We start from the raw sequence: 21,701 nt of genomic DNA on the forward strand, positions 1-21,701 counted from the left end.
ACAACCACATTGAAATTTACAACTAAAATACAGAACGGCCATCACTCAGAACCACCTGGAATCTGGCTACACAGAAGTCCTACAACTAAGACATTAACGAAGAAGCACATCAAGACTGGTGGGAGGGGCAGAATCAAGGAGCTGGCTGCTCCCAAATCCACGCAGGGTGGTTTAAAGTTGGGAGGGGCCATCTTGGCTGTGAATGTTTCCCTCTGGAGCGAGGGGTCCCACCCAGCCCTACACCAGCCCCCAGCCCCTGTCTATCTCTCCCTCTCCCTTCCTCGCTAAATAAATAAATAGGTAGATAATTAAATAAAAACATATTTTTAAAAACAATAATAAATGATGATGCTTGGCCAGCGTGGCACAGTGGCTGAGCATCCACCTATGAACCAGGAGGTCACAGTTCGATTCATTGATGTTTCTACCTCTCCCCCGCTCTCCTTTCCTCTGAAATCTAAAATAACGTTTTAGCCAAAACCGGTTTGGCTCAGTGGATAGAGCGTCGGTCTGCAGACTGAAGGGTCCCAGGTTCGATTCCAGTCAAGGGCATGTGCCTGGGTTGCGGGCGCATCCCCAGTGGGGGGTGTGCAAGAGGCAGCTGGTCAATGTTTCTCTCTCATCGACGTTTCTGGCTCTCTATCTCTCTCCCTTAATCTCTGTAGAAAATCAATAAAATATATTTTTTAAAAATAATAATAATAAAGTTTTAAGTAATAATAAATAACTATGTAATAAAAGTGATGATCTCAAAAACACTGGCTTAGCACGTGCTGTGTCCTCACGTCTGCGCTGGCAGCCGCACCACATGGAGAAGACCCGCCTCACAGTGTGCAGCTGGGCAGGGAGGGCCGCCCAGACCCCCGGAGGGTCCTGGGGACCCACACGACTCCCTGGACTAGGGGCACGGCTGCCCAGGAGTGCCTCTCCCCTCAGTGACGTGACAGAGTGAGAGTGAAACTCGCTCCGCCCTCGGCTGCCCCGGAAGTGAAGCCGGACTCACCTCTCCGTTGAGGTAGATGAGGTCGAAGGCATACAGACACACCTGCACCTGGATCTCCGCGGCATCCACCTCCTGGGTTGGGGCAGAAGAGAGAGGGCGGGGAAAGGTGAGTCGGGCCTGGCTGGTCCCCTGCCATCCTGCCTGCGGCAGACACTGCTGTCACCACCACTCCCTGCTCCGCCAACAGGCCACACGGCTGGGCGGGTGGGGACACGGCCAGCCCCGACACTGAACTGTGATGGCGCTCAGCGGATCCCCGCCTCTCCCGTGTCAGGCACCTGTTCTCCCAGCCTCCCTTGCAGCTATGGTGGTGACAGGACACACTGCTGGCCAATGAGAATAAAGTTTGCTGGGGTGCAGGCTGTGGGGCTCCTGGAACAGACCTTCTTTCAACATAAAACATAGAGATGTAGGAAAATAGCTCTTCCTGCCAAAACCAGTGTGGCTCAGTGGATAGGGTGTCGGCCTGAGGACTGAAAGGTCCCAGGTTCAATTCTGGTCATGGGCCTGTGCCTTGGTTACGGCCACATCACCAGTAGGGGGTGTGCAAGAGGCAGCTGATTGATGTTTCTCTCTCTCATGGATGTTTCCAACTCTCTATCCCTCTCTCTTCCTCTCTGTAAAAAATCAATAAAAAAATATATATTTTTTTTAAATAGCCCTTTCCTGTTTTCTCCTTGCCTGCTGGGATGAGAATGCAATGGCTGGAGCGGCGGCAGCCACGCTGCACAGGCTGAGACCTGCGTCCTGACGAACACTCTGACCCTCTGGGGACTGGGCGGGCCTGGGAGGAAGAGGGGGGAGGGGACCGTGGCAGGCAGTGACGTGGCTGAGCCTACCTTGCGTTTGCGGGTGGTGAGCACTTGGAAGGGCTGGATCTGCTTCTTCTCCCGGTCCCACGCCACAGCCTCCGTGTCCAGGATGAAAGACGTGACTGACGGGAGTTTGATCTGAAAGGAGGAGGGGACCCAGGGCTGGTGAGAGGCGAGGACGAGGCCAACAGGCAGACCCAGGGGAACAAATGTCCTTCTCCTGCTGCAGCCCCCAAGGTCCACTGACAACGTGACACCGAACTCAGAGAGACATGCGGACACGGACCCAGGCTCCGGGCTGCACCGAGCTGGCCTGGCCAAGCCCGGCTCTTTGCAGCAGTAACCGCGGCCCCAGCCGCAGGGGAGAGAGGGAAGGGGGTGGCAGACACCCACCTTGGGGATGCGGCTGATGATGTCAGGGTACTTTCCGGTATTGTCCTCCTGATTCCTGCTGAAGATCTTCACCTCCCCGCCTTCCAGAAAATGGATCTGGGACAGAGGGGGAGGGGAGAGGCAGTCAGAGCCCAGTCCCCCCAGGAAGCCCCTCCTTTCTCTCTGACCCCTTTCCTGGGGGGAGCTCTGAAGGAGGACTGGCTCAGAGACCTGAGCACATGGTCTCCTTTCGAACAGCATCTCCCACCCTCGTCCTTCTTGTCATCCCAGCCCCGCCCCTCTCCGTCCGCACAAGGGCCTTCCTATGTGATGTGTCTGGATGTTGTTATGCTGTGACTATTACCCTGGGTTTTACTGTGAATATATTTACTGTCATACAGCCTGGTTCTAGTGCTCTAGCCAACGAGAATAACCACCCACTACATGGATGCCACTTTATACATATGTTATCGCAAGAAATAGCTGTGTGGGGTGTAACACATATATGACTTAAAACGTGCATGTATAGTATTTCAAATCACTGTCGCTGTTGTAAGCCATTTTGTTTCTTATTTTCCTCTGGGTTTTGAAGACCCATCTGTGACACGGTGCTCCGTTGTCCCCAGGCGATGAACAGAAAAGCGAGGAGCATCCTTACAGACCCCACAGGACGCCTCCAGCCCCGGGTCACAGGACACAGGTCTGGGTAACCGCACCTGTGCTCACACGGCATCTGCTACAATGCACACACCCACCAGCAGGACACGAGCACAGCTGACACTTCCTGAGCTCCCATGGCTGTGGGTCAGGAATTCTGACGACTTTACCAAATAGAATCGATTTTCAAATCAGCCAGTGAGCGGGCGGTTATTGCACCATCGCAGAGGCGGGAACTAAGCCCCGAGCGTGCAGGGCAGCTGGGAGGTCGCAGAGGCCGGGTCTGAGCCGGGGTCTGGCTGCCCCCCGCCCTGCTCTCTGGCCTGTCCATCCTGCTGGAGGATGCATCCCCCCGTACCTGCGCCCTCTGCCCGTCGTATTTGTACTCGCAGGTGAAGGCCGCCTCATCGAAGCGCTTCAGGACCTCGCTGACTTTCCGGGTGGGGTGGGCCAGCATCGGCTTCAGGGGGACCCCTGGGCGGGGAGGGGAGGGAGAGTTAGGGAAGATGGGCCGAGGGACCACCGACTGTGCGACTGCTACGGCACACAAGCGGTGTGTGTAGGGTCTGGGTCACCCCTCACAGGAATCTGGCTGTCCCCTCTCTCTTTCCGTATCCAGAACGGAGACGTAGGCCATCTGTGATTATGCACATGAGGGTGACAATCTTGGGATGACAGGGTGGCAAGAGAAGAAACCTGGGTCCCTGGGTGATCCCAGAGCACAGCCGAGTGCCCGCCCTGGCCCCTGGCTTCCTCTGGACTCGGTGTGAGAGACTGTCCGGCCTGACCCACTGCCCTTGGAATCATATCCGACCTACACAGAGCGGAGCTCAGGGGGAAGGAGCGCATGTGGGCCCCAGGGAACATCACTCCACCCTGGGGAAGAGGTTCTGCGGGTTCCTAGGGAAGTGCCTGCCTGGCCGAGAGAGAGGACGGGGAGGAGCCTGCAGGAGGGGCAGCCCCAGCTCCCTCCCCCGAGCCAGCAGTGCACAGGTGAGGCTGTGTCAGACGTTCGAGGCCCCGGTGGCTGTACCTGGACTCAGCTGGCAGTGCTCCGGGAGGCCCTGCAGGCCGTGCTCCAGCAGCACGGGGACGATCCGGTCCAGGTCGGGCACCTGGCTGGGGTGGGGGCAGAACAAAGTGGGAGGTGTCCTTCCAGAGCTCAAGTCAGGCAGCCTGGAAGCTCTGCTCTGGATGCAAGATACACCTCTGCCTGCTAGTCCTCTGTCCCTGGTCCCTGGTCAGCCCCCCCCCCCCCCTTCTCCCTGAGCCCTCTGTCCCTGGTCAGCCCCCCCACCGAGTCCTCTGTCCCTGGTCCCTGGTCAGCCCCCCCCTCCCCGAGCCCTCTGTCCCTGGTCAGCCCCCCCCTCTCCCCAAGCCCTCGGTCCCTGGTCAGCCCCCCCCCCCTCCCCGAGCCCTCTGTCCCTGGTCAGCCCCCCCTCTCCCCAAGCCCTCGGTCCCTGGTCAGCCCCCACCTGCCCCCTGAGCCCTCTGTCCCTGGCCGGCCCTCTCCTCTCCCCGAGTCCTCGTCACTCTGCCTCTGCTACCTGCCCCCATCCTCCCTGTGTCACTACACATCACTCTGCCCCTGTATCCCTTAGTCTGAGCTGCCGTCAGCCCCCATCTGTCATCTTAACGACACGTTAGAAGCACTCAGGAATGTTAAAGGCAAAACCAAACAGTATTTCTCCCAGGGGGGGCGGAGGACAGTGAGAGCATGGCTGTAATCCCCACGTCTTTCTGCCCCGCCCGGGGCTCTGCAGGGCTACTCACTGCCCTGTGCCCAGCACCGTGGTCCTGGCCCAGAGCAGTGCCCGTGAGCACGTGTGGAACTGCTCCGTGGCCCTCCTGCCACTGACACTCTGGGCTGTCGCGGTCTGGCTGTGGAGGCTACAGGCCCGGTCCCTCGCCATGGCTCTCCCTGGAGCCGTCCCGCCGCACACATCTGACCCCGCGCTGGGCGTCAGTCCCCGCGGCTCCCAGACTCACCAGAACGTCTGCTTCAGGATCATGCATTGCTCCTCCAGCCACGTCTTTCTGGCCTCTGCTGTCTTGTCCTTCCCAGCATCCACCACGGCCGGGGGGAATTCTAAGACAAGAGCCAACAGAAGAGGCTCAGCTACCCCAGGGTCCTCAGTGGGTGGGGTGCCGGGGACACTCCTGGGGAAGGCGTCTGGAGTGGCAGCCGGAGACAGAACCACAGGGGGCGGGGGGTGTGGGCTTCAGAGAAGGGACGCCCGGGTTAGCTCAGGGGTGGGCACAGGACCCCGGGGGGGGAGGGGGGGGGCTCACCTTGGCCTGGAGGCGTGAGGCTCACGGCCTGGGCGAGGGCGGCCAGCACCGACTGCTCTGCCAGCCCGAGGCGCAGCCGTCCACTCAGGGCTCTGGGAGAGAGAGAGACGGTGAGGGGCAGTGGCTTGCCCACTCCTGTCCAATCTGGCCTCTACACCTTCCTCTGCTCCTCCAGTCTCCCCACCCCCACCCTCTGTAGACCCTTTCCTCAAACACCCTTCAGAGCCAGAAGGGGCCCAAACATCACACGGCCCCATGAACAGATGAGGAAACCGAAGCCAGTAATCATCACCACTGGCACTTCCTGGGGGCAGAACTATGCGCCTCACAGGGGTCTTCAGAGAAAGTGGTGAGGCTTGGGTGAGGTCAGCTGCCACCTCGTGGGGAGGGGGAGGCGGGGCAAAGCCAGCCTGGAGCCAGAGCAGAGCCTGCCCCAGTGGTGCCCAAGAGTGTGATGGGCAAGGACCTGTCCCGGCACAGGCCTTGGCCTAAGCCAGTGACCTGGAGCTCGAGGCTTACCATCCCTGTGCCTCCACCTCCCCTCTGCAAACTGGGTGAGGAAACCCTGCCTCACAGAGCTGCAGGAGGCACGGATGGGGTGAAGCATGTGGCCCAGGGCAGGGCACCCAAGAAACGCTCCAGGACGCCCATGGCGTTTCACTGTCTCACCTGGCCCCCACGCTTGCTGCCGGGCTCAGGCCACGGCAGACATCACCAATCGATCGTCGCACTCTTCACCCATAAGCCCGATTCTTCTCCGGGCAGGACCCCCAAGGAGAGGAGCTGGCCCCGGAAGGAGACCGGTGTCCCTGTTCCCACAGGACTGCCTCCTCCCGCAGTGCATGCTGCTCTCATCTTAGGGGCTCCAGGCCCGGGCTGGGGTTCCCACGGCCCGCCCCTCCTGCCTCCACCTCCCGCCTCACGGCCCACGCTCACCTGGTGATGTAGCGGGCTTCTGCGTGGCGGCAGGCCACAAAGAGGCCCTTAATGATGTCCATCTTCCTGGCTGTGGACTGAGGGGGACAGAGCGGTCAGCCCCAGGTGCAGGGAGAGGGCCCGCCTCTTCCCGGCCACCCAGCTGCCTGGAGAGATCTCCCCCTCGGAGCACCGGCCCCCGCACTGCACCCCCCTTCCCACTCCCAGCCCCGTGCTCAGGAGGAAGGGCCCGCTCTCTGCCTCCCCAGCTTTGTTCAGCCAATAATCACTGAGTCCTGCCACACGGCTGGCACTTGGTCAGGTGCGGGATCCAAGAGGAGGCTCCCGAAGCCTTGAGCGGGGAGAAGGCAGCTCTGCACCCCTCATGGAACTGACACGATCCAGCCCCGAAGAGTCTAACCAGCCGCCCCCGTGCCACAGGCGGGGCACTGGGTCCCCAAGACGAAGGGCACAGGGTGGGGGCCCGGGGCCAGGGCCCTGCTCGCTCACCGCGCTGCCGGTGAGCCGGGCGATGTCTCGGAACTTGGCGAAGACCCCGGCGGCGGTGAGGGGGGGCGGCGGCAGCATGAGCCGCTGGGTGCTGCGGCTGTTCTCGGCCACCAGCCCCACGTCGCCCGTCTCGGCGATCTCGGCCCGCACCAGCTCCAGCTGCCGACCTGGGGGCAGAGTGCGAGGAGCAGGGTGAGGCCCGCAGCTGCATGTCGACATTCTCCGGCATTTTCTCCAGCTCCGTGTGCTCCTGGCAAGCCCCCAACTTCCCCACTCCTAGTGCCCACCCACTTCTTGACCCCCCGGCCTCTCCGCCTCCTCCAGGGTCCCTCCTGCCGCGTGGCCACCGCAGCCTCCTCACCTGTGGCCTGGGCCAGCGCCTTGAAAAGGACCCCGTCCCCCACGCCGAGCTCCAGGCCCTGCTGGGGCGGCCCGAGGCAGTTGAGGCTGAGGTAGAGGATGGGGAGGAGGTCTGGAGGCGACAGGGCCACCACGGAGCGCAGCAGGTTGCTCAGCGTCTCCACCATCCGGAGCCTGGGGAAGGGAGGGGCTGCCAGGCAAGGGACAGAGCCAGGAGCACCCGCCCCGCCCCGCCCGGCGGCCCGGCTCCTTACCGAGCAGAGGCCTCCTCGATCTTCTCAAACGTCCGGGCCACAGCCAGGTAAGGGACCCTGGGAAGTGAGAGGAGACAGAGCGCGGCCTGTGAACCCACGCTGGCCTCAACCCGCTGCTCCCTGAGGACAGCCTTGCTACCCCCAAAGACACGCCCACCCCGCTCCCGCCTGCTCCCGGGGTTCCTCTCTGTCCCCTTCAATGCTGCTGTGTCCCCAAAACACAGGAGACCCTGGACAGTGTCCTGCGAGGACTGGCCTCCCAGAGGCCCCGCGGCGGCAGGGACCGGAGCGCAGCAGGGCGGGCGGGGCGGGCAGGGCTGAGCCTCACTTCTGGCCCCGTGTCCAGCACGCATCCTGGATGGGGTGGTAGTTCTTCTTGGCCGGGTTGTAGCTGGCCGGGTCCGGGGCGCTGCGGAGGCAAAGGGAGAGGAGATAAGCCAGATGGCGGGGTTACAGCGAAGCCGCTCCTCCAGCCCACGTTTCCTGAGCATCTCCCACGGCCAGCACCGTGCGAGGCACAGAGGTAAATGGAAATCAAGTTTGCTAACCTGGAGCTCACCTCCAAGTGGGAGAGTCTGGGGGAGAAAACAGATAAACAAATTACTTTAGATATTATAAAGTATTCCCGAAAACAAAATAAAGCCAAGCGGAAGGAGAAAGCGGGTTGATAGATGCTACTTCGGAGGGTGGCCGGGGAAGGCCTGCGCGGATACATCTGAGCAGAACGACGCGAAGGGTGAGCAGAGTGTTTCTTAGGGAAATGAGCACCCAGGCAGGGCGAACAGCAAGTGCAAAGGCCCTGAGGTAGAGTCCCGCTCAGCATGCCTGAGGTCAGAAAAGGGGTCAGCATGGTTTTTGGCATCCACTCTGCAAGACCTCTGGGCTGTTCACCAGCCTTCCTGCGCTCGCTCTAGTGGACAGAACGAGGGGGAGGTCACCGGGCGCAAGGAAGTGCCAGGCACTGTGCCAAGAGCACACAGCTGCTGGCAAGCAGTCCTGCAGGTGCGGCTCTTCTGCATTCCCCAGGCCAGGAAACGGGCCCAGAGTGGTTAAGCGGTCCCCCCCTCCCACACCCCCTCACACAGCGACAAGTAGCAGGGCTCCAGACTGCTCTCAACCACTACACCAGAGCCTCACGCTGACCCCGTCGGAGCCAGCACAGCCCAGACTGCAGTCAGACCATCTGGTTCAAACCCCTGCTGGTCACCAACCAGCTATGTCACCGGGAGAAGTGGCTTCCATCTCCAAACCAGTGTCTCCACCTGTACGATGAAGCCACCAAAATCCTACAGTGACATGTGGTCGTAAGGGTTAAGGAGGAAATTAGGTTAAGGATTCTCGTGAGGTGCATTTTGCGGGGATTATTTTAAAAACAACGCTGATAATAATTTAATTAAAAATAAATAAATAAATAAATAAATAAAAACAACGCCGATACTCCGGCCAGTGTTTCTAAATGATTAGAGCATCTGCCTGCAAACCGAAGGGTCACAGGTTCGATTCCCAGTTAAGGGCAGGTACCTGTGTTGCAGGTTTGATCTCCGTCCCCAGTCTGGGTACATGCAGAAGACAACCAATCAATGTCTCTCTCTCTCATTGATGTTTCTCTCTCTCTCTTCCCTTCCCCCCCTTTCCATTCTTCCTAAAATGTCAATGAAAAAAATACCCTCCGATGAGGATATTTGAAAAAAATAAATAATACACTGACTCCCCAGCCTCAGGCCTCTGTCTATTCCAAAACTAGGGGGACCAAAGGGTACATGAGAAGACTCCAGATTTTTTCAGCTCTTGTGCTGATGCTTCTGCAGACAGGATTGTGGGTGGAACAGGGCAGGGCTGTGCACAGCGAACTGTACAGACTGTGTTGAATAAGTGTAGCCGTCCTGGATGTTTCTATTGTTACTCCAACAAGAGGCAACAGAGCACGGTGGGTAATAAATTCTACAGGCAGACTGCCTGCCTCAAATCCCAACTCAGCCACACTCCCCATGTGCGACCTAAGCAAGACACTAAAATCATATAATAGTAATAACAGTAAAAATAGCAGCAGCTATAAACTTGTTGAGCTTGGCCATACCCAAAGCCTAGTCGAGTGGTCGGCAAACTCATTAGTCAACAGAGCCAAATACCAACAGTACAACAGCTGAGATTTCTTTTGAGAGCCACATTTTTTAAACTTAAACTATATAGGTAGGTACTCTGTTATTAACTTAATTAGGATACTCCTAAGCTGGCCTTTGCTAAAAACTCAAGGGGCCAAAGAGCCGCAGTTTGCCGACCACTGGCCTAGTCTACATGCCTCAAGCCCTCTGGAGGAGACTGGCACAGAAAGGGTTACTTCCCTGAGGCCACACAGCTGGCAAGGGTGGAGCTGGGGTCTCAGCTCTCCACGATGCTGCCCTGCCCCACGCTCAATCCCCTTGCTGTGAAAGGGGACCCCAACAGCATCTGCACCCCGTGGCTGTGAGGACCACTGAGGCACACGGCCTAGCGCCTGGGACACGGTTAACAGTGTATGTTAACTTCCTGTCATCAATGCATCTCCACTTCCAAGGTGAGGAACCTGGAGGGCCTGCAGGGCGCTGTCACCTACAGGCAGCCTTCAGGCACAGACAGTGATCGGGCTGGGGGTGTGTAAGAAAAAGCGTTGCAGCCGAAACCGGTTTGGCTCAGTGGATAGAGCGTCGGCCTGCGGACTGAAAGGTCCCAGGTTCGATTCCGGTCAAGGGCATGTACCTTGGTTGCGGGCACATCCCCAGTAGGGGGTGTGCAGGAGGCAGCTGATCGATGTTTCTCTCTCATCTATGTTTCTAGCTTTCTATCCCTCTCTATAAAATCTCAATAAAATATATTTTAAGAAAAAGGGTTGCAGTATGACATGAAATAAAAAACAAGACATAAAACGTTGACTGTGGTAGAGAAATGTCTTCATTAAATGCACAAACACAGACGCACACCCAGGGGGCAGGACGGGGCAGTGGGGAAGAAGAGCCCAGGCTGAGGAATCAGGGGGCTTGGGGTCCAGGCCTGGCCTTACCCCCACTCCCCTGTTGGACTCGGGAAAGCCGACCTAACCTCTCTGGGCCCGTGGTTCCGACGCCTGTGAAATGGCTAAAGTGCCCGCCTCCGCCACAGGACCGCTGCAGAGAAGGAGAACCTTCAGCTGCACCTGACACAGCACGCTGAAACGGTGCCACTTCATCTCACTTAGGTCTCCACTGGGGTGCAAAGCTGATGTTCAATATCCCCCATATGTTTTTTATTAGCATTAGTATAATTAAAGCTGAACATTTTCTGTGATTATCTGTCTCCTTTTTGGAGGCTTACAGTAAAATCAAAGAGGTCTGGGCCCACTGCCTGGTTCTTGTCAATCCACTGTCCTCTCTACTCAACAACAGACACTGACTCACCCCTTGGATGCCTCCTTTTTGGGGGGGCCAGGCTCCTCTTCTTTCACTTCCTTTTTGGTTGCCGGTTTCCGGGGAGCTGGGGAGGAAGCCAGAAAATGGTGGGTCCGTCTCCTTCTGACAGCCCCCATCCCGCACCCCTCCCCAACACTCAACAAGCCAGGAGATGTATCCATTAGGCTTTCTAACTCAGGAAGGCCGATGGACTTGCAGGTCTCTCTGGAGAAGACCGGCCCGCCTCCTCCCAGCACAGCCAGGGGAGGGAGGCAGGAGAAACTCACCGAAGAAACTGCTGAGCATCTTGGGAGCTTTGGGGGGCGGCTTGGCCTGGTCCTCGTCCTGGGGCTCTGGCTTCACCACCACCATGGGCTCTGCACCGCCTTCTGTCGGCGGCTCAGCTTCTAAAGCGAGAGGTCAGACGATGCTGCTGCAAACTGGTTCCACCCAGAAGCTTTTTACTGGTTAACCCCTGGGTCATTCTGACCCGCTAAATGGAAAACCTAACCAACTCTGCCCGTTTCCTCTGCCCAGAGTAAGCTTTGAGCCTGATGCTTCTTTGTCAGCACTAACTCATGGGATTCTAGCACTTGACCCCAAACTGGAGAAAGGATAAGACATCTCAGCCCGATGAGAAAATGTCCCCACTCCTGCCGCTGCAGAAAACCAGGCACCACTCTGCATCCTAAAAACGGCCCCACAGGGTGTTTCCAATTCAGGGGTCTCACGGACACCGGATGGCGGGGCTTGTGAGGGGCAGGCTCACCTCTAAATCCCGCAACTCAGCCTGGTTGTCCAACTTAACCCTTTGCACTCCGAACCATTCTGGACATTGGTTACCAGCTACTCGACGCTACTTTGCGGCGGAAACGTGCGTTGAAATAACTCAATTCCCTGTAGTCACTAATAAACTGCAATGTCCCCTGAGAGGGGACATCCGAGTGATATGCTAGAATTCCGATGTTCCCTGAGAGGGGACAGCGGAGTGCAAAGCGTTAAAAATTATTGCTCAGCTGAAACCGGTTTGGCTCAGTGGATAGAGCGTCAGCCTGCGGACTTAAAGGTCCCAGGTTCGATTCCAGTCAAGGGCTTGTACCTTGGTAGCGGGCACATCCCCAGTAGGGGGCGTGCAAGAAGCAGCTGATCGATGTTTCTCTCTCATCGATGTTTCTCTCTATCCCTCTCTCTTCCTCACTGTAAAAAATCAATAAAATATATACATTTTTTTGAATTTTTGCTCAACTAATTACACTTAGGACCTATGATTCCTGAGATGCATTTTGTTGAAGAACGACTGGCTCTTTTTGTCTCACGTACATGCAGAAAAATACCAACAAAAATAAAACCCAGAATCCACATTTAAACCGCACACTTGAGAATCTCCGTCTCATTTAAATGACTTGTCCCCCAAAGGCACCTGACCCCCAACGCAGAGATGGGGCTGCGGGGGAAGAGGATCTGAAACTCACTGCAGGTGTTCGGGGGCTCAGGGGGCGTCAGGGGCAGGCCCCCCTCTTCTGCTTTCTTCTCTTTGGCCTCTTCTGGCTTTGGGGGGTTTTCTGTTGGGGTCTCTGCTTCTGACGACACACAGGAAAGCGAGAAGGCAAAACATCACTTTGGCCCCCAAGGACATTTCAGCTCCCAAGACGTTCTGCCCCTTTATTCTTTCCTGCGCCAATCAAGTGTCTCTGTAAAGTAAGCGCGTCAAACTCTCGGCCCGAAGGTCGGACGCCTCATTTATGTGACCCGTTAGCCTCTTTGAGTTTGACATGCTCGCTGTGAAGGGGCGGGAGTGGGGACCTCCAAGGGAAGCTGATCCCATGGTCACCCTGCAGCTGAGCAAGGCCAGTTTTTTCTTATAAATAATTATTTTAGAACTAGAGGTCCGGTGCACGAAATTCTCTGCTGGCACCGGCTCCCCTCGCAGCCATGGCTTCATTCAGTCCAATTAGCATATTATGCTTTTATTATTATAGACTAGTTACCACAGAATAGCAGTTGCTTGTGATAACTCGTTAGAGATTACAATAAAAAATTTTAAACTGATTGAGAAAAGTCCTATCAGGGTGACAATAAAAGTTCTATAAACTAACTTAGGGAAAATTTATCTTAGTAGAAAAAGCCACCCCCGCCCCCACATCCCCAGACACTGATAATTCAGAGTAAAATTCATTACTGTCTAAAAATTGCCAACAGGAAATGAAATCTCCCCCGGGGTTAGATGAGCTTAATAAAGACCTTTTATTAAACAAACCGACAGCGGCAAAGGCTGCAGCTGTTCTACTCTCAGGCCCCAAATGATCGATCGATCAATCAGATCTTTATCGCTGCAGCTCCCTCGTCACCAAGATGCACGAACTCACAGGGACCCGGCAGGATACCTGACACTTTAATGGAAACTGGTGACCTGTGCGCCACACTGATGAACTATTACGTCAAGGTATTTTAGTTTTCAGTATCAGGTCACGTTCCTTGCAGTTTCTGATGTTACATTTTTGAAAGCTGGTTTTCCCTATTTCTGTGATTAAAAAACCAAGTGCCGCACAGAAATCAGCATGGGACAGGATACAGGAAATGAGAGGGTGGCAGTTTGCAACTGGATTCCAGCCTGAGACATGGTGCAGCACCCCGGAGACATCCTATTAGTAAACTACTGTGACTACTTAAGAAGAAAGTAGAGCCGAAACTGGTTTGGCTCAATGGATAGAGCGTCAGCCTGCGGACTGAGGGGTCCCGGTTCAATTCCGGTCAAGGGCATGTACCCTGGTTGCGGGCACATCCCCAGTAGAGGGTGTGCAAGAAGCAGCTGATCAATGATTCCTTCTCATCGATGTTTCTAACTCTCTATCCCTCTCTCTTCCTTTCTGTGAAAAATCAATAAAATATATATTTTTTTAAAAGAATAAAGTAGAAATATTAATTTTCCTCTCAACGTATGTGTATCATTTTCCTCAAGTGCCCAAGCTCCTAGAACATAAACAGTGGTTTGGATATCCACTGCTTAATAAACAGAACTGGTCTGGTACTGGCCGAGGGGACCATGAAAAAATGCCTGAGGCACTGCGGGGTCTGGGAAAATGTGAATCTTACAAGGAAAAAGGGGGTCTTTAGAGGGACATATTTCCAAAAAGTAACGATAAAAAGTGAGCAACTGTGTATGGAAACTAAACTGAGACAGCTAAGTGAATATATTCCAAAATGCTCTCCCAATAAAATCCCATATTGGTGTGTGGGGACTTAGAGGCATGGACACGGGCATCCAATCAGTGGGGTCCTAGCACCTTGTCCTCCTGGGTAGGCCACGCCCTTCCAGGTTTCCCTCTGTGCACATAGTCAGACACACAGTCAGACACACAGTCAGACACACAGTCAGACACACAGTCAGACACACACACACACACACACACCCCTCTCCCGGTGCCTCACCTTCTTCCACCTTCTTCCTCTTGGCTTCTTGGCCCTTGTCCGCGCTGTGCTCTTCCAGGACATCCTGAATCTTCCGTTTAGAACACTGCTTTCGAGCTGGGAAGGCAAAGGCTGAGGTGTGGCCGACTCGCTGGCCAATCTGTCCCCGCCCGGGTGAACTCAGCACCACACCCGCCCCCAACCCCCTTACGATGGGGCTCCTGAAAGGCCCTGGGTCCCCCCTTTCTCCTCCTGCCCACAGCTACTGCCCCAGCGTGAGCGTGTCCCTGGAGCTCACGCTGCCTCCTGGCTGCATGACGGTGAGCAGGTTCCTTAATCCCTCTGAGCCTCACTCTCCACATCCGCAAAACGGAATAACCCCCCACAGTAAGCAAGGATGGAATGGCTCAGCCCAGACCCAACGGCAGCCAGCGCTCTCCGTGCCTGTGTCCCCAGGATCTGGCCATGTCCGAATGTCCTGGACACATTTCCCAGAACCTCAGAGGCCCGGAGCACCAGGATCAACAGAGCCTGGGCGCTACCTCACCCAATGACTGCCGGGGCTGGTGTGTAAGCACCCAGCCCCTCGCACTTCCAGATCATTCCGCGCACATTTAGGCCAATTCCCAGCACTTCCCAGACTACGAAGCTCCAGGGAGCCGACCTAAGAGCACATCTTATTGGCGACTCCCCTTCCCTGAACCACTGTCTTCTCTGCACCTCCCACCGCCCCAAGAAATGGTCTGCATTGAATCCTTGTCAGTTTCACAGCCTGTTTCTGGGAGATTCCAAATGGAGATCACGTGGTGAAGAAAAGGCAGCCGTAATGATTTTCATCAAAGGCAGCCGTAATGATTTTCACCAATTCTCACCTTCTCCCTGGTCTCGTGGCTTCTTCACATGACCCGGAGGGCCCTGCAGCGGCTGTGGCTGGACCTGTCCCTGCCCTGCTCCAAAGCTTTCCACATTCCCCGGCCCCGCCTCCAGGACCAAGTCCCTTAGTGTCCGCTCTGTCCGACCATCCTCCCTAACTCTCTCCACCTGGCCCTCTGAGGCCCATGCCACACAATCACGTTCTTTACCAGCATCACTGACTGCTGTCGTTCCCGAACACTCCGCACTGTCACCCTCTGGACCCCTGCACGTGTTGTTGACAAAGCTCAAATGTCACTTCCTCTACAATGGGTCCCTGATTCACCCCAAGCCGATCAGTGTCAGCCGAGCCACTCAGTTACTTTATTAGCACCACCTCTCCCGAAGGCCTGACCAGCTCTTCCAGCTCACAGCCTCCCTCCCTACCTCCCCCATTGGCTCCCCAGCACCACAGGCCACAGCCCGAGCTCCCTAGCCTCACAGGCTCCCTAGCCTCACACACAGGGCCCTCCGGGAGCCAGTCCCCACTCTCCTCCTCAGCTCCTCTCTCCCCACCGTCCTCAGATTCTCTCTACTCTCCAAACTGCACTGGATTCTCCAGAAACCCCGAAGCGTAAGGACTCCCCGAACAACCACGCTGTCCCACCTCTTGGCCTCTGCACGTGCTGTTCTCGGCTGCAACACTTCCCATCGCCCTTTCCCAACACAGCGAACCCTACCCCATCTTCGGGGCCGCCTCCTCTCGGCTGGCCCCGTTCTGTGCTCCCACAGCCCTCGTCACCACTATTATTTCTTACCAGTAGCCCTGTGCACAGATCCGTGTGCCTGGAGGCCGCTGCCACCCGCCTGTAGCTCTCCGCCTGCTGCCCCGCCCTCCTGTAGCTCCCCCGATCCCTTTTCCTAGCTCGCTGCCCTGTCCTCTCCTGTAGCTCTCCGCCTCCTGCTTTTTCGCTGCCCTGCCCCCTCCTGTGGCTCTCTGCTGCCCACTTGTAGTTCTCTACCCCACCCTCCTGCAGATCCGTGATCCGGTCGTTATGTGGTTGGTCGTTACGCCTCACAGCGTAACAGGTAATTAGCATATTCCTCTCTCTTATATAGGAGGATACCACACCATCAATGGCAATACATGCGAACCACACTCATCATCTTAAATCTCCTCGTATCCACACAGAGAGGGGGACAAAAGCAGGTGACGGAAGTCACCTGCCCATCACCCAGCCAGCGGACGGTGGAGCTGTGCTCTCAACCACAGGCCGAGCTCAGAGCGTCAGGAGGATGTTTGCCTGGTGCTGGACCAGGTGGGGACAAGGACGAGCAACTGAAAGGGCAGGGCCCGTGTCCTTACCTGTGATCCGCTTCGGGATCCCTGACGGGGAGACGGAGGCTGCGGGAGAGGTGCTGGAGAGGGGAGGGCTGGGGAGGGGAGGGCTGGGGAGGGGAGGGCTGGCGAGGGGAGGGCTGCTCTCAGGGGACGTGACAGGGCCTGGAGGCGGGGAGACTTGTGGAGAGTTGGGGGCAGGCTTCTGGAAGAAGAAAGAAAGAGCAATTAGGTGGGGTCGGAGCTGGGGGGGGGGGGGGGGGAGGGAGCACCCTACTATCTCATTTCCCAAGCAGCTGAGAGCAGAGAGGGATGCTAGGCCTCTCCTCTGTGTCTCTCCTCCTCTCCATGCCAAAGAAGACGAGTTAGTATTTGAAATAAGACACAAACAACAGTGGCTTAAGCAAGGTAGGCATCTTCTCTCTCTAAAGAGCACAAATGAGCCAGAGTGCAGAGCAGATGACAAGCTGTGAGAACGGGAGAGACCCCATAGCTTTGGGCCCTTCCTTTCCAGTCAACCATCAATGACCATTTTCTAGGCCTTCTTCCCAGATCCATGTGTGACCTGACACCCATCCTCTTCACAGCCACCCAGAGAGGCAGGTGCCAAGTGACCTGCACGTCACAGGTGAGGCACACCTGTCAGGGGGCCTGCCCCAGGTCCCGGACTGAGGCGGACGTAGGACCCTGGAGACCAGCCCGGCTGCTCCAGGACACAACCACGAAACCCTTCCCACGTCTCCGGGGCCCCCCTGGGTGGCTGCTGCACCCCCCCCCCCCAAAGGCTCATGGGAATTAGGGTTTCTCCCATAAAAGGGGGCAGGCTGATGGGACCCACCTGGTCTTTGGGGGACGGGATGGCTGCTTCCTCCTCCTCCTCCTCCTCCTCCCCTTCGCTGCACAGGACCCGGGCCGTCTTCCTCCCTGACCTCTTCACTGGAGAGTCGCTCTCAGGCACCGCTCTGTTCCGCTCCTTCAGCGCCACCCTGGAAGGGGGGGCAACGGGGGCGTTCTAGCTGGCAGAGAGGGTCAGACACTCCAGCTCCCTCACCATGTCTGCTTCTTCTCCTTTCCGCCATCAATGAGCATTTCCTAGGGGCCTCCTAAGCATATGCTGTTTTCTAATTATCACTGATTTTAGAGAGAGGGGAAGGGGGAGAAAAACATCAGCTTGTTGCTCCACTTATTTATGCATTCACTGGTTGCTTCTGGCATTGGTGCCCTGACCAGGGATCGAACCAGCAACCCTGGTGTATTGGGATGACGCTCTACCCAACTGAGCCACCCAGCCGAGCGTAAGCACAGACTCTGAGTTATCCATCTGTCCATGATGAATCTCGGGAGACCTCCTGTGTGCCCACTGTGTGATGGGTGAAGCTGAGAGCAAAAAAAAAATCCTTTCTGATGTGTGGCAGAATTTTAGTCATGAGTTTATGTGTACCATGACATGAAAAAGGTTGAAAATCACTGAATCTGACCAGCTGGCAGCAAACTCAGCTTCTCCGCCTCTTAGAGAGTCTGCTCTAGAGCCGGCGTTTCAGACCTCAGAACCACCAGGGGTCCGCAGTGGCGACCGCTGCTCCAACCGGTGGCCCGTGAGGTCCGAAAGGTTGGCGACCGCCGCTCTGGAGACATGAAGCAGAGCCCTGAAGACAACTCTGAGGCCCTGGATCCAGCTGTGCCTGAAGCTGGACATCCCCTCTGGACGTCAGTGACGGAAGTCAAAAATTCCCTTCGGAGAGAGTCTGAGCTGAGTTTCTAACACCTGCGGCCAAGAGTCCCGACTGACAAAGGAACAGCTTCGCCACATCCCAGACCCGTTACGTGCTTCGGAGGGGCCTCGATCTCTCTGACGCCGCTGGGTGTCTCCTCCGGCTTCTTTGCCTTGCCCTCCTTCTTGGGGTGGAAAAATGACCTGGAGGAGCGAGCACAGGAGGGGCGAGAAAGAAATGAAAACAGCAATAATTCCTCTGATCCACCATGTCCTCTACAGCTTCTGACGCCAGTTCCCACCTACCGTGTAACAGGTTTCAAACAACCCCCTTTGGTAAGGAAACGGAAGCCCCGATGAGGAGGCAACACTCTGCTTATTTTCCTGCCCTCACTCAACCTGAGGCATGCCACATCCCCATTTTCGGTGACGTGTATTAACTAAGCACGTAGTGTAAGAGGGCAGATTAGCCCCGCATTTCTCATCACGTGAGAAAATTGCAGCCTGGGTCTGCATGAGCCACCGTGTCCCAGGTCTGCGTGGTGGTGTCCAAGTCTGGGTCTGTCTCGCTCCTCATAACAGCCCCCGACTTTCTTTTTTTTTTTTTTTTAATAAAAATTTTATTGATTTTTTACAGAGAGGAAGAGAGAGAGATAGAGAGCTAGAAACGTCGATGAGAGAGAAACATCGACCAGCTGCCTCTTGCACACCCCCTACCGGGGATATGCCCGCAACCAAGGTACATGCCCTTGACCGGAATCGAACCCGGGACCCTTTAGTCCGCAGACCGATGCTCTACCACTGAGCCAAACCGGTTTCGGCACAGCCCCCGACTTTCCTCCTGGGAGGCCTCTTCCCCAAATTCTCTCCGTACCCGAGATTTGCATAGGGGGTGGGCACGTGCCCCAGGCCTAGCCAATCAGAGCCCTGGATCAGGGACCAGCATGGGGCTAAGCTGGGCCAATGAAACATGAGCCTGGACATTGTGGGAACAGCTGGGAGAGAGGCAGCTCTTCCCACCGGGACTGCTTACTCTCTGGTGCCAGAGCGCAAGGACCAGAACCTGCCAGCACGACGTAACGTGAAGGAAAGCAGAGCTGAAACATGGTGAGAGACGGATTCCCAGGGGCAAAGCTTTGGCACCTGGATCCAACTATTAACTCCAGAAGGTTTCAACAACACAGCCAAGTAATCCCCAATCCCCTTCCCCCTTTCCCTGAGCCCTGCCTCAGTACAGGGCTTCTCAACCTGGGCATGCCTGCAGGACAGGCCAGACCATTCGCTGCTGCATCAAGGATGCTTAGCAGCAAGCCTGGCCTTTACCCCTTCTCACCCCGCTGTGGCAACCTCAAATACCGCCACTGAGAACCACTGGGTTAGGCCAGCGGTCGGCAAACCGTGGCTCGTAAGCCACATGCGGCTCTTTGGCCCCTTGAGTGTGGCTCTTCCACAAAATACCACGGCCTGGGCGAGTCTATTGTGAAAAAGTGGCGTTAGAAGAGGTTTAAGTTTAAAAAATGTGGCTCTCAAAAGAAACTTCAGTCGTTGTACTGTTGATATTTGGCTCTGTTGACTAGTGAGTTTGCCGACCACTGGCTTAGGCTTTCCGAACCCTGCACCTAAAATGTTTTAGTTAACTCACTCCCCGTTTTCCATACTGATCAACTTCTGGAAAATGCCAACCTGAGTTTTTCTAAGAAAAGGCAGCGAGTTACAGAGACAAGCAGAGACTCGAAGAGTTTAAGACGAGAAGGGGGACGAGGGTTCCTTACATGATACTTCGCTGCATGATGGCGGCAAAAGTGTCCCTTCCCCGCTCCTCCTCTTCTCCTGTCTGCTGTTCTGGAACAGAAATCCAAATACTCGGTGAGAAGGCTGCTTGTGCAGATACAAAAACTCACAAACCTCCCTTTTTTAAAAGATATTTTTATTAATTTCAGAAAGAAGGGGAAAGAGAGATAGGAACCTCAATGATGAGAATAATTGATCAGTTGCTTCCTACAACCTTCCCCCTCCCCATCCAGCTCCCCCCTCCCCATCCAGCTCCCCCCTCCCCATCAAGCTCCCAAGCTCCACTGGACTCGAACCTGGGACCCTTCAGTCCACAGGCCAATGCTCTATCCACTGAGCCAAACCGACTAGGGCCATAAACCTCCTTCTTGCAGAAAGAAAAAAAAATATCCACAAAATCAGAAACATGCATTTCCCCCTCGAGATGAAACTCCCCTTTTTTCAGACCAGAATAAATTTTTTAATATATTTTTGTTTATTTTTTACAGATAGGAAGGGAAAATGATAGAGTGAGAAACATCGATGAGAGAGAAACATGGATCAGCTGCCTCCTGCACACTCCCCACTGGGGATGTGCCCACAACTAAGGCACATGCCCTTGACCGGAATCAAACCTGGGACCCTTCAGTCCGCTGGCAGACGCTCTATCCACTGAACCAAACCAGTCAGGGCTGGACCAGGATAATTTGTCAGTGAGATTTGCCAGTCATAGACCTGCAGCTGCTGGCCCTTCCCCACCCAGCGGTGGCCCCTGCTTCCCTGAAATACTTCCATACCTACATGTCCTCCCCAATGAGTTAGTACTCATTCCTTACAGGCGTGTACCCCGTTCACTGTACCCCGCCCCCTTCACTTAGGCCCCACCCCTTCTCAGAGGGAGGCGGCCTACTCCCCGTCCAGCCTCCAAGGCCCGCCCCTTGGCCCCGCCCCCTCACAGGTAACCGAGGCCAGGCCACGCCCTCTCCAGGAGGTTCCCGACCTTCCACAAGGCCTTGGCCTAGACCAGTGGTCGGAAAACTCATTAGTCAGCAGAGCCAAATATCAACAGTACAAAACGACTGAAATTTCTTTTGAGAGCCACATTTTTTTAACTTAAATTACAATATATAGGCAGGTACATTGTTATTAGGGTACTGCTAAGCTGGCCTTTGCTAAAAACATGGTATTTTGCCCTGACCAGTTTGGCTCAGTGGGTAGCATCGGCCTCAGTGGGTAGCATGGACTGAAGGATCCCGGGTTCGATTCCGGTCAAGGGCATGTACCTTGGTTGCGAGCACATCCCCAGTACGGGGTGTGCAGGAAGCAGCTGATGGATGTTTCTCTCATTAATGTTTCTAGCTCTCTATCCCTCTCCCTTCCTCTCTGTAAAAAAATCAGTAAAAATTAAAATTTAAAAAAAAGTGGTATTTTGTGGAAGAGCCACATTCAGGGGGCCAAAGAGCTGCATGTGGCTCCCAAGCGGCAGTTTGCCGACCACTGGCCTCTCCATGGCCCACCCCTCTAAAGATGACCCCGCCCCCAACTTTTCCCTTTTCCTTCAGGTGGCCCCGCCCCTCAGGTGGTCCCGCCCTTCGGGTGGCCCCGCCCCCGGGGGCCCGCATCCCTCGGCCCCTCCAATGTTCGGTGCCCCAGTCCATTTAAGCCATTTCCTGACTGTGCCCCCACCCAGGGGGCCCGGCCCCTCCAAACCTCACGCGAAACCCTCTTCGTCCAACTAGCTCCAGCCGCGCGTCTACCTCCCACCCGGCCCACCCGGCCTCCGCCCTCCGGCGGCCGCGCTGCCGGCGCTCCCCCCTCCTCACCGCGCCCCCGGCCGCCGAAGCCGGCAAATCCCCGCAAAGCCGCGAGCCCGGGCGCCCCTCAGCCCCCGCGGGCCGCCCCACTCGCCTCGCGCTGGCCCCGCGCGCCGCAGCCCCGGGCGCCTCACCGGGAACCCCCGGGTACTCGACTGCGCTCCCAAATTCGCGCCACGGAATTCGCGCGCAGACCTCGGCGGCCGGGGGTGGGGCCGAGCTGGGAGGCGG

At 56.2% G+C, this 21,701-nt stretch overlaps 1 protein-coding gene and 1 long non-coding RNA gene across 8 annotated transcripts in view; one reads left to right on the top strand and one right to left on the bottom strand.

The window, feature by feature from the left end:
• The window catches only part of LIG1 (DNA ligase 1), a 28,010-nt gene extending 6,344 nt beyond the window's left edge, over nucleotides 1-21,666 (bottom strand). Inside the window, exons 1-22 of one of the 7 annotated variants that reach the window (XM_084905824.1) lie at nucleotides 21,565-21,666; nucleotides 19,659-19,728; nucleotides 18,004-18,090; nucleotides 17,014-17,161; nucleotides 16,203-16,380; nucleotides 14,006-14,101; nucleotides 12,049-12,156; nucleotides 10,864-10,983; nucleotides 10,586-10,661; nucleotides 7,724-7,750; nucleotides 7,504-7,584; nucleotides 7,176-7,232; nucleotides 6,923-7,095; nucleotides 6,562-6,728; nucleotides 6,073-6,149; nucleotides 5,137-5,228; nucleotides 4,834-4,933; nucleotides 3,878-3,963; nucleotides 3,203-3,318; nucleotides 2,209-2,304; nucleotides 1,843-1,953; nucleotides 1,004-1,075 (exon numbers count right to left, since the gene is read on the bottom strand). In XM_084905824.1, the coding sequence (XP_084761950.1) occupies nucleotides 1,004-1,075; nucleotides 1,843-1,953; nucleotides 2,209-2,304; nucleotides 3,203-3,318; nucleotides 3,878-3,963; nucleotides 4,834-4,933; nucleotides 5,137-5,228; nucleotides 6,073-6,149; nucleotides 6,562-6,728; nucleotides 6,923-7,095; nucleotides 7,176-7,232; nucleotides 7,504-7,584; nucleotides 7,724-7,750; nucleotides 10,586-10,661; nucleotides 10,864-10,983; nucleotides 12,049-12,156; nucleotides 14,006-14,101; nucleotides 16,203-16,380; nucleotides 17,014-17,161; nucleotides 18,004-18,090; nucleotides 19,659-19,675 (2,085 nt within the window). In that variant the 5' untranslated portion in view covers nucleotides 19,676-19,728; nucleotides 21,565-21,666. Of the gene's footprint in view, nucleotides 1-1,003; nucleotides 1,076-1,842; nucleotides 1,954-2,208; nucleotides 2,305-3,202; nucleotides 3,319-3,877; nucleotides 3,964-4,833; nucleotides 4,934-5,136; nucleotides 5,229-6,072; nucleotides 6,150-6,561; nucleotides 6,729-6,922; nucleotides 7,096-7,175; nucleotides 7,233-7,503; nucleotides 7,585-7,723; nucleotides 7,751-10,585; nucleotides 10,662-10,863; nucleotides 10,984-12,048; nucleotides 12,157-14,005; nucleotides 14,102-16,202; nucleotides 16,381-17,013; nucleotides 17,162-18,003; nucleotides 18,091-19,658; nucleotides 19,729-21,479; nucleotides 21,524-21,564 lie in introns of those variants that run through there. The other 6 variants (XM_084905825.1, XM_084905828.1, XM_084905827.1 and 3 more) reach the window with 6 other exon arrangements.
• The window catches only part of LOC311633534, a 176,790-nt gene that overhangs the window by 68,039 nt on the left and 87,050 nt on the right, over nucleotides 1-21,701 (top strand). The window lies entirely within an intron of this gene.

This window comes from Pipistrellus hanaki (genome assembly GCF_964339955.1).
Source record: "Pipistrellus hanaki genome assembly, chromosome: 15".
NCBI classification, from domain to species: domain Eukaryota; kingdom Metazoa; phylum Chordata; class Mammalia; order Chiroptera; family Vespertilionidae; genus Pipistrellus; species Pipistrellus hanaki.